General features: G+C 39.9%; 1 protein-coding gene across 1 annotated transcript in view; it reads right to left on the reverse strand.

Annotated features, from left to right (window-relative positions):
- Positions 1–12,500, reverse strand: part of lhpp (phospholysine phosphohistidine inorganic pyrophosphate phosphatase) — a 28,348-nt gene that overhangs the window by 10,800 nt on the left and 5,048 nt on the right. Inside the window, exon 6 of the mRNA XM_078279571.1 lies at positions 12,344–12,435. Coding sequence (XP_078135697.1) covers positions 12,344–12,435 — 92 coding nt within the window. The remainder of the gene's footprint in view (positions 1–12,343; positions 12,436–12,500) is intronic.

Here is a 12,500-nt window from a genome sequence, read left to right on the forward strand (position 1 = left end):
AAGAAAAGGGCCTTTGAATGGCAGGTTCAGTTTCAAATATATATATATATATATATATATAAAGAATATAAGAATATATATATAAATTATAATACCCTGTATGTATGTATGTATATATATATATATATATATCATATATGTATGTATGTATATATATATATATATATATATATATATATATATATATATATATATAATATTATTTTATTATTATATATATTTGCTGAGTCTTAGTTCTATGTTACACTCCCCACTGTTACTTGCATACTTTATTGTTTGTTTTAATTTATTTTTTTGTATTGCCCTGTTTTGATCCCAATAAGTAGAAGGGGATGTTTTGTGAGCCTTTATTTTCCCACATGTGAGGTTAAACACAATGACATTGTTACATTACATTGTTACATATAGCGGACCCATGTACTTGTACAATGTGTCTGTTGCTGTAATGCACAAGGTCTATTATTTTGTGTGGAGCTGCTTAAAAAAAATGGGATGTTTAGTTAATGTTTACAAGTGTAAAGTGGGACACTACATTGTGTTAGTATTACCAAGTAATGTTGCATTCAGGTCAATATGCCCATCTGTTGTTGCTTGATGGGCTTGAGTTTGCCATATTGTGCTTTCAGCATATTTTTTGAGCATACAGTACCTTTGAGGTTATTCTGGAGAATATCGTACATTCAAAACTTGAAAGTACATTTAGAACAGAAAAGATGTGCGATTACTTTGCGATTATTTACGAGTTAGCTATTTACCTGATTAGAATATTTCCTGTTTATTTGACCAAATTATTTACAAAAGTAAACTCCCTTCATTCTTTCACAGCTGTCCAGTCAGCAGTGTGCTCAATATGCAGAGCTTCATGTGACCCAGATCTAACCACTCTTTTCATCAGCATGTTATTGTTAGCAGTGCCGCTGATGACTTGCTGAGCCTTCGCTTGTGTGTGTGTGTGTGTGTGTGTGTGTGTGTGTGTGTGTGTGTATCCACAGTATATCTCACTGTGTAGGAGTCCGAGACTGCTAGTGGTGAGGGACGGCTGAGTCACCTGCTTCTGGTACAGAAAATGCAAATACACATGTTCAACACACACGCACGCACAAACATGCATGCACGCACGCATGCACGCACGCACGCATACACACCATCCATTAGGAGAAAAAATGGCTCCATCAGAAACCAGGCAAGGGCCCAAGCCCCCCCAGCCAAGCAGCCTGTCTATTGGTAACTGCAAGAGGGATTGGATCCCCATTGAAACGACTAAGGGCCTGTGTTCATGTATTTAAGAGGCAGTGCTATGTTTCAGCCTGCCATCTGTGGGCTTTAGCTCTCCGATTCTCTCTCACTCCTTTTCTTTCTTTCTCTTTCTATCTCTTTCACGGATGGAAAAGTACCGTTGAGAGGCTCAGTGGCCGAGGCCCGGCCAGCTCCTTTGTCTCGCCGTGGGAGTCTGGTCTCACTGTGAAAAAAAGCTCAGGTTAATTATTAATATCTCATTGACTTATAACGCACGACAGGCTTTAGAGGAGCCTGCAGGCAGGGGAAGCTGTCACCCCAGGGTGGTGAGAGATGGTAGGCCATCCTCGGGCACCCACTGGACTCTCATTAAGCTCTTTAACCTTTTGTTTGTGCGACTACTGCCACATCCATCTCAAATCTGTACTCAGTCTGTGTTGCCCTGTTATGTTCTGATCTCACGTCTATCTCATCCAAACAGAAGGTTCAAAACTCAGCTTGAATGAATGAGAAAACAAGATGTCGATTTAGCTGGGGACGAGTCTCACTTCACCCCTTCTACTCTCATTTTAGCTTTGTTGTACTGTTGTGCACATATTGATCTCTGTGACATGTGATCATGGTGAACTAAAATGACCTCATGGGTTTGAAAGGTGTTGTAGTTTGCTCCATTGCAAATGCAAGCAGCTTCGATAAACCTGGGTCCACAGGCGTGACAATGGATTTCAATGTTGACCCAGTTATTAAAGTTTTGCCTTTGCTATCACAAGCAGCTGTTTATCTTTGCACACAATTATGTTTAACACTGTTTGCGATGAAAGGCTAACCATGCTAGCAACAAATCTGTGTACATAGCAGTGCTTTGGCTAAATTTAGCTTGCCATATACGTTTCTATTGACATCTGTATGCTAGGTATATTTCAAATCAATGTCAAATACTCTTATTTTTGCCTAAATATTGTAAAATAAACACTTTCCATCACTATTAGCTCTTCTGTGCATATTTGCATGCAACTATATACGTTAATGTTCTTGCAAACAATAAACTTAAGTACCGAACATGCTAGCGACAAACCAAGTGGCTAAATATGGCTATATATGAAAGCCGTTCTTCAGCTAAATATAACTGTTTAGCCATATTTGACTAGATGTGACTAGATATGTCTGTGTTTATCTAGATTTGGCTAAACACAGTAGAGAAGTAGATTATTCTGCAGTGGTGATTTGAGAAGTTTATATGGACATTTTGGACTCTTTTGCCATGAGTCTTAGTCATTCATCATTGAAATCCAACTGTTGTGAATCCAAGTTGATGACAGATGCCGTCCTCTGTGAGCAAGAGCGAGCAAGCAAGCCTACAGGCAGTGAAGGTCTCAAAACTCATGTTTCCACTGGAATATTCTATTAAAAGCATAGAAATGTGAACGTAAATCTTCAGAACAGAGAAAAAAAGGCAAAAAAGACAAAGCAGTGCAAGCAATGAGGAAATCCTTCCCAGAATTGATTGCGTTTACATTCCTCACAAAGTTGCCGATTCCGATCCATGGGAATGGGATGAAAACATAGCTTAGACTCAAAGTTAATAGACTGTATGCAATTATGTTAAATGCTGCCATTAAACACAAAACTGATGGAATCCAGCCTAAATGTTTAAAGTAAAGAGAATTTAAGAAAACTTTCTTAAATATGCATATGCACTTAAGTTTATTCATTGTGAAAAGTGGAATTGCTGAAGCAGTGCAAAGAATGGATGAGGTGGGAGCATGCAGCTAGGAAAGAGATCCAACAAAACGCAGCTTTCATGTGTTATCTGTTAAAAAGGAGGGACATCCAGAAGTGAAAATGGAAACCTTATGCAACATGTATTTTCCTATTTCACCATGTAAACATCCTGACAAAGGCCCTGCTGCTGACTGAGAAAGGAGATGCAGGAAACAGTGAGAGGCTGGTCAGTGATTAGTGGATAGGACTGAAATGAGTTCATGGATTCATATACATAGATGAGCATGTATACCGTTTATATAGCCTCTGTTGCGCTGGGCTTAGTGTTTTACCTTCGAAACAGCAACAACAAACCTAAACACTGTTTGCCACAGAACAAACGAAACCCATCGGGTCACCGTGCTCTTGATTTTGGTTCCTCTGATGATCCGGGGGGAGCTGGAAACAAAAGAGGGTCCCTGCGGATTCTGCTTCAGTTCAAAAGGCCATATTCTGCACATAGTATGATTCACTGGATTAGAGTAAAGGGTCTCTGTGGTGGCACAGAGGCAAACTGACCTCAATGACACATTCCGAAATGCTATAGCTGTCAAGTTGACAAGCTTTTAAGCGCACAACCCACACCCTCAGCAGAGAAGAGCGAAATGAGATAACTTCACTTCCTTCCCACACAGACAAAACTAATGTGCTAAAAGCGATTGACAGGACAGGGTGTGGGACTGTGCTGTTGTACTAGACGCTATAAAAATGCTCTCCATGTCTCCAGAGAAAAACAGTTCACAAAAGGTCAAGACAGAGCAAAATTACAAGAAAGTGCAACTCAAGCATAACTTGCTCAGACATGATCGCACATGAAATCCAGTTCTACAATAGTGATGCATACAAACAAGGCCTTGAAATATGGTTAAGTCACAAACGCTACAGACGATCACTCCCTGTCCGATGGGCACACACTTGAAACCACGTACATTATCATAGCCATTGAGGCTATAGGACACCAGTGGATGACTGAAAGATAAGCTAGGCTGAAATACAGTATGTACCTGAGAGCCATCCCAGGGGCAGCGCTCAGTTTATAAAAAGGAGATTAAGCTGCAACCACAGCCATGCACAGTCCCCCTGCCAAGGTTCAGTGTCACAGATCTGCAAAGGACAAAGCCCATCCATAAACCTAACACTGCTGGGCTGCTTTCAGTCTAATGTTTGTTCAATTCACAGGATAGGAGATCTAATAGGCAGTTTATGTCAGAGGGGGAGAGCATCACCTTTCTGTCAACACACATAGTGAAGTGAAATGTTCACACTTTTCCATGAACACTGTCAACTGTCAATCTTTCCACCTGTATATTTATTTAAGGTGGAGAATTGTTAACTCTCTTTTGCATTAAGCGCCCTGTGTAAATAGAACAATACAAACACGTATTCCATGTTTCAACTAGTGTTAGCTTTCTTATCTTGTTTGCACTAACACTAAAACAAACAAAGCAGAAACTGGAATAAAAGATAAAAAACAGACCTTGTACCAGCAATTAAAAAAAAAAACATTTTTATTGCATGTATTAAAAGATTTAAATGCTGCATATTTGCAATATATTCCAGGTTTTAACATTAAAAACCTCCAGAACAAGCTCATGTTCAGATCTTGTGTAGTAGTTTGATTTTTAGACATTATGTTAAAGCAACAATGTATAGTACATCTTGCTAGAATGGACATTCAAATTATTGAATGCAAATTATTGACGTACAAGTTAGAGCTTGTGGCCACTTGAGATGTGAGAATACAATTAAACCTATTTTGACCAAATATCGTGATTGCGATTCAAGATTTACTAAACAAATCCTGACCACTATATTACTATATATTAAGCTGATAGCAAAGATCTTTCCAGTGTGAGAGCTGTAACTCGCTCTTATAATCTGTTTGCTCAGGCTGATGGGTCATTTGCTTTCCTAATGAGCAGACCTTCCTTCTATTCGCTGCACTGATAATGGCTTTATTTGCAAGACTTCATTACGGGGACCAGTGGAAATCTGCTTGGGATATCCCCACTAATAACAGGCTGTGTGTCAGCTCAGTCTGGGCTGCTGGGAGGGGGGACTTGGCCCATGCTGGACACTGGTGACTAATTAATCTGGACCCGACCTGAACTAGATTGATAGAGACAATTTTACAGTTTTATTGCTGCCAGGAAGTCTGCATTATGGCATCAAACCATATCCTTTTGACTATCATTTCACAAACGTCTCAGACCTGCTGGTTCTGAATACTATGATTACAGGAGTAGCAGTTACAGTGATAGCTATGACTATTTGCATACCGACCATCTGGTGAGAACTGTGTGTTCTAACTGATGTTACTGTGCACAATACTGCATGTGTGTATATGTGCGTGTTTTTGCATTAGTACAACAGCTTCCTTGATAAGATGTGTGCCAACCACTGTACTGTAGTTAATGTTGCAGAGTGCACACACAGCAGTCATAACTCACCTTTCATCAGTCTAGGTTTGTTGTCTGACACTTTAAGCTGAATGCTAACACGATCATGCTTACATTTGCCTAATATTCCCATTGTATCGTCCCAACAACCAGAGGTCTAGCCAGCCTCCTAGTTGTAAGTTTGAGTCAGATATATCAGGAATTTTCTGTCAGCCAAAACATCTCCCCGTTAGCGAAATGAAGGGTCAACAAACCATGAGCAAAATGGCTGCAAATATAACCTTTGAAGAAAATCCAAAATTAACACTAATTTAGCAATCTATTTAGCTAATTAATGAAAGAGCTATTGTTTGTTTATCTTTAGTTTCACTTGTTAATGAGCGACCCATGGCCCTTCGCTGCGTGTCACCCCTCTCTCCATCGCCCCACTTTCATATCTACCTGTACTATCTAATCAAATAGCCCATAAAATGATCTTTAAAAAAGGATAGCAATGGACTTCTTTTGCAATGATGCACGAAAACTCCCAAGTGGGAATAACACGGCAACAACGTGGCATGAATGCAGCATTAATCTAACCCTGGCAAGTTGCTTTGTTCTCTAACATTCTAATGTTACTTATAGCACAAAAAAAAAAAAAAAAATACTGAAGGAAAACTAAACTGCATGGTAATCACAGGGCGAACCCACCCCCCTACAATGCTTGCTTCCTGTTGCGTCCTTCAGTGACTGTCGCAGACAGAAAGGGCACGCACCAGGGTGCGGTTTTGGTACCATCGGGGACTAGTTCTCTCTGGAGATGTTCAATCTGGCTCGGCTTGCTTGGAAAACAGTTTCCCAACACTCACATTAGCAGTCGAGCATTGGCCACAGGGAGAGGTTTACTATGTAAACATTTTGGAGGTTGGTTGCTGCTGTGTGAAAATGTTTGCTGTGCACTCTCTGCCAGATTCCAACGGGAATCCAGTGACGGCTTCCTCTAACTCATTGGCCCACATTCAAAATACCTATTAATACTATGTTAGTATCTGACACACACTACACTATTTTCTCGGCGGCAGAATTACAAATGTCAATACTGAAGGTGTGTGAAATCAAAAGCCTGAAATTGAACTTCTTTGATTATGACAGATACATGGAGAAACAGACAGCGTGCCTAGGTCTACAGGTTCAGAAACTAATTGCGTCAGCTAGCAGTACCAATTAAACTGGTTTTCAAATAGTGCATGAAGGAAACAGCATGATGTGAACCTGCTTTTATGAAGCTTCAAAGCACTTAAAGATAAGAGAACAGGAACAAGAACACAGGACCAGTAGAGACCGCAGGAGATGGCTATTTAAAAGTGTGAGCCACAGGACAGAGAAAAGGACTGCATCCTCATAACCTGACTGCTCTTCCAGTGTCATAACAGTTTGACCATTAAGATGGAGAAGTACAGCTGCTGTTAACTGTGTTAGGCAACATATTCGACATATGCTATGATATGCATGGTTGTGCTTACAAAAATAATCTTTAAAAAAAAAAAAAAAAAGGATACCAATGGACGTACTGTATTTTGCAATGATGTGCGAAAGCTCCCAAGTGGGAATTACACGGCAATAACATGGCATGAATGCAGCATTAAACTAACCCTGGATATTTTGGCTTGTTCTCTACCAAACATGCTAATGTTAGGTTGTGTAAGTGCTCAAAATGGTCAACAATATAAATGAGGAAACATCTGTTAGAAGATTAGGCAAACAAGACTAAAAACCTGACCAAGCATTTGGTACCGATTTTCAATATGTGACGGCTTTAGACACCCTGTGGTATGGACAGAACTCTGTATTTGGGTACTGAGATTTGATTTGCAGCTTAAACGTTTTGACTACCATTCAACACATAACTACAGAGCTGAAAGGCTGAGCAGCGATTGGACTACAGTGCAGTGTTGGCGGATTGTTCCTATGCAGTTGATCAACATCAGCAGTCAGATCTCCATACTCCCAATTTCCAACCACTTTTTGGTATAGGCCCCTCTTTGCAAACCTGTTCTACATTAAAGAGCAATGGGTTCTCTGGCTCCCCTGAGGGAAGTGCACTGACTTTCTCTCATTATTTAAGAACAAGGGAAAGTTGATTGCAAGCAGAACACTCCCCATTTTTTTTTTTTTTACAATTACCCCTATATTATGCCTATAGTCTCAGAGACAGAGATTGCTGGTGGGCATTGTAATTTCACTTTCACGCTTTGCCCCCCTGCTCTTGAATTTAATCTGCAGGAGCCATCACAAAAACATAAGCACATGCATGTACTGTGCATGACAGGAAAAAGTACAGTGAGCAGTTACATGTGTAACCCTAGGATAACATGCATTAATTTACTTAAACCTGGCATCCTTAAATATTATACATTTTTCCCTTTTTCAAACAGAATTAAGACAGATTTCACAAAGGTGAACGCATATGATGTACCATCTGACCTGACCAAGTATCTCAAATCATCTATTTTAATAAGAGGTGAGAAAGCAGATAGTGAAAACATACAAATAAGTTTCAGATCTAATTTAGGATCAAAGAATGTATGCAGTCCTAGCTGATATGATTATATTTGTATCTTTTTCCCTTCCTGTCTTGTCACCAGGCCTGGGGTATTTGAAGCATTCTTTTTTTTCCCCCAAGCCTGGTGGGAACTGGAGGCCTGCGCAGCATCTGGTTGACTTGGAAACAGCTGTGTTTTCACAGATCTGACTGAGGGTTTATAGCTGCTCCCAGCAAGCCCGGGTTCACTGGGCCTGTTTGGCTAAATAACGTTAAATCTCACGTCTGCTCCTCACTCACAGTCCCATGGAAAGAGTGTTACTGTCACCGATTCTCTTCTTGTTCTCAGGAAATGTATACAATATAGTCTAAGTCTGGTGAATGATCTGGGATATTATGATGTGTCTATGTTAAATGAGTAAATTACAAGTTACTTTAGAGCCATACATTCTAAATTAATGCATACATTTTAGTTCCTGTTACTGGCTGTGTTTCAGAGGCAAAATACAAGTGTTCTGTTAATACTGACACACAAACTGACCAAAAATAAGAGACTAATAAATGGACAAAGTGATGATTTAACTTCAACACCTTGAATCCAGTCCTGAAAATTAAACGTTGGGCTTGATTAACACTACAGTGTACACTACATCATTTTACTGTACTGTTTTGAAATCATTATTTAGCCACTTATCTAATCACTTTCTGTTTGCCTGTGTATGCACGTGTTTCGCCACATAAACTCCATTCACCAATCAGTCCATAAATCTCGACCGCCACAGCTGAAACACAACATGTCGTGTAACGCAATACAGATTCCACATATGTTCCTCAGCGGGAAACCGAGCCTTTATTTCAACCAGTTGCTCTCTCATCCAAAAAAAAGAAACCACTGGATGAGCAGTGATATAATTTAATCCGCTTTACCCTGTGTTTAGTTGAGTATATCAGACATTGTTCAGAGTGTCAGCACACTGGAGCTGAACTGAGCTGCTGGTAGAAGATTGTGAAGTCACAAACCACATGGATTCTGCCCAGAAAAAGTTCTGTCTCCTACAGTTTACATAAACACTGCCTACTGTTGGCTGCTGAACTCCCATATAGACACAGATATGTAGGTTACACACACGCACATGCCAGCAACATACACAAAATACATTAAAGGGGAAACAAACACTCCCATAATGCCGACATACACACACAAAAATAACTCAGACAGACAGCACAGACAGAGGACAGGTTTTACAGTGAGTGACTGTGCTCTTAGTACAGGATTAGAGCTGACTGATGCTCAAGCTGATTACTCAGCGTTCCTGCATGTCAGTTTGCAGCAGTGGAGCAGGTCATCAATGCAAAGCATGGTGCTCCTTTGACTAATCGGTGATTTGTAGCCAAACAAAATGGTAACACTATCACGGTCTCCCATTTTGTTCTGTTCGGTTCTTTTAAGAACTGGTCTGCTCCATGACATTATCAGACTCGCTCTGCTGACTGACATTTGCTTCATGTTCCACGAGCTCGGTCTGAACTTGGAAAAACTGCTTTTAGTTTTAGTGCATCCGACTCCTGGAACAAATTACAGCACTTTCTTAAAATCAACTCAATTGTGCCGTTCGGACAATTTAGAAATCTGGTTTTAAACCTGCAAACTTCTACTTGGAACGGCTTTACATAATTGTATTTTCTTTTGCATCCCTATTATCCTAATGTAGTTATCAAATAATTTTCCAATTCTGAATGTTTTATTGTCTTTCTATATTTCTTATGATTGTACTTTGTATTTGTCTTTGTAATCTGACTATAGGACATTGAAAAGGAGGGTCGCCCCTCAATGATTTCGCGAGGATAAATAAAGGTTGAATGAAATGATGTAGGCTACTGTTGTTAAGTACAATTGTGAGGTACGTACACGAAAACTTCCCCTTAAGGCAACTTTGTACTTGTACCACTACATGCGTTTGATAGCTGAAGTTAATGGGGGATTTTACATATTACATATATGATTAAGTCAGATAATATGATGCAATGCAGTATATTATTGTACCTAAAATTACACAGAAATACAGTGTAGCAGTGAATAGCAGAAGAGAAGTTTAAGTACATTTAGCTTATACTTAAATGTGAAATTCTTAATGTCAGACATTTAGTTGTAATATTAAGAGTATTTTCATATTGTCGTATTGATACTTTTACTTAATTAAAGGATCTGAATACTTGTTCCACTACTGCTTCACGGTAATTGGGAAAAAAAAATAAAGCTATGAAAAAAAGGTTCTTAGGACCAGCACTGCAAGTGTAAAACATAAATGTTCAGGCTTCCCCTCCTATTTCCATAAATATTTCTTAAGTACACTTACAAAACCTAGAGCTAAGGTAGTATCACATACAGAAAAAAAACATTAAAAACACCAGTTACTGCATGACTTTGAACATACATTATAAATCCAATAAAGTTACAAAGTAGCGTGTTACAGTAACTTAACTACTTTTTCGGGTAAAAAGTAGTGTAACGTGCTACTACTGAAAATTTGGTAACAAAACGTAGTTCCTTTTTCAATTCGGCGCAACGTTACTTTTCCCAGGGACAGATTTGACAGCGACACTGCCTTCTCAGCTGCGCGCTCACAAGCTCCACACGGGATGTGACAGAGGCTGGTAGCAGAGCCAAAGCTAACTTTTGAGAGCGTTTTAAGCTTCGTGGCTTTTTGCAAGACGGCGCTCTGAGCCAGGCAGACACAAAGCTGACAACCTCACAGATGGACGCGGTGGAGATGGCCTCATACATACACGCAGCGGACCGCTGTGGACTTGTGTGTTGCACGGACACGCAAGGATTTCCAGAAAAGAGGCTGCATGTGTCTACGACCATCGTGGCTGCGCGACCGGTACAAGTCGATACAGACATAACATAGTATACACTAACACCGTGTAACGCCGATGACCTGCCGATGTGCATTCAACCCGCGCTGGACTCGTTCATAATGAATCAGCCGTCACTCTGTGAGTAGAGAATCCAGTCTGCAGTGTAGTTCAGACACTTCACTGATAAACCAGAGATGGGATTTATGGTCAAAGATAGTTTTTGTATAATTAACTTCAGTCTCTGCCAGAGACGCCTGCTTTTAAAAGTAACGTAAAAGTAAGGAGTAAAGTAAAAAGTTACTTTCCATAGGGGGTAACTAAGTAAAGTAACGGATTACTTTTTTTAAGAAGTAACGAGTAACGAGAAAACACTACTTTTTAAAAGTAACTTCCCCAACACTGACTATAATGTACATCATATATGTGTAGTTCCATAACTCCTACTCCCAGTCCCAGCCTTCGTCAAGCCATTATGTACCACATATAGCTTCTAAAATAATCAACCATATGTTTCTGTAATTACACCATAAGAAAGGCGCCACAGTAATCTCCAGGTTTAGGATCATAAATCCTTCGGCGACTAAGACTTTGCAGGCGAGTCGCATTCAACATGTGGAGAGAATAAAGCTATTTTCGGGGGATTCTCAATCAAATAAACAAATCTGGAGGACTGGACAGTGAGGTGGTGGTTATGGAGGAAACTGTGATTCACAACGGTATGAAGGTGCCCTCTTCTGGCAAACATTTGAATAGATTTTTATTCTGATTTACCATATGGTCAGACTAGTTTCAAAATATATAGAAAATGTGGAAAAGTTTTTAAGATGCATTTCTTCTGTTACTTGGATACTTCTCTTTAAAAAAGCTAAACCTTTTCTAAAAACAAATATTTAAAATATGGCTATGCAGTATGATTTATGTGTTTTTTATGTTACCAAGTAAGAAAGTAATTTTATTTTTTATCTCCAGGCATAAAAGCACAGATTAAGCCAGTGAACAAGCCAGTATTGAGCTGATATCTCACTCAAGGATACTTCAGCAGGGCACACACTGACATGGATAGTTTGACTAACCAATAGAGGCACCTGTTGCCCAGCGGTGGCCAATAAGATGTCATATTTAAGTGTGCTAGAATGTGTCGAGGAAACCATAATCTCTCTGCGTGTTGCCGTTCTCAAACTCCCTTTGCTTCGGGAAACAACAACAAACTTCGAGCTAGCAAGCTACATGCTAAAAAATGGCAAGTTTTGAAGACAATTTGGACCGTGCAATAAGGCAGGCCTGCTTGGTTCTTGGAGGGAATGATTGTAAAGATAGACAAAGAATACAAAGACACCAAGAATATGTTCACAGCATTTACCATCCAACATGGATGTTTTGGGACCGATAAGCGGGGATTGCTATGGACAAAGTACACACAGCGATACACTGGTAGGAGCAAATGATGTTCAACCATGTATCCAGCTGTTATTTTTTTCTCCTATGCTAGAATGTATGGGTGGTGTAGCCAGACCTATCTCTACAGTGATGTGGTCTGGCAATGCCAGACTAGGACATCACTGACCTGTATTTCCCAGTCCTGACTTGTACGCCTTTCATTCCACAGTGTTGGGCCCCACCCACATCATTCACCAGATCATCCCCAATCATGAGTGCCTGCAAGAGAGGAGGGAGATGGAAAAAGAAGGAGGACATTAGAAATTAGTTCAGGACTTTTTTTC

The sequence above is a fragment of the Sander vitreus genome, chromosome 21 (assembly GCF_031162955.1).
Source record: "Sander vitreus isolate 19-12246 chromosome 21, sanVit1, whole genome shotgun sequence".
Classification (NCBI taxonomy): domain Eukaryota; kingdom Metazoa; phylum Chordata; class Actinopteri; order Perciformes; family Percidae; genus Sander; species Sander vitreus.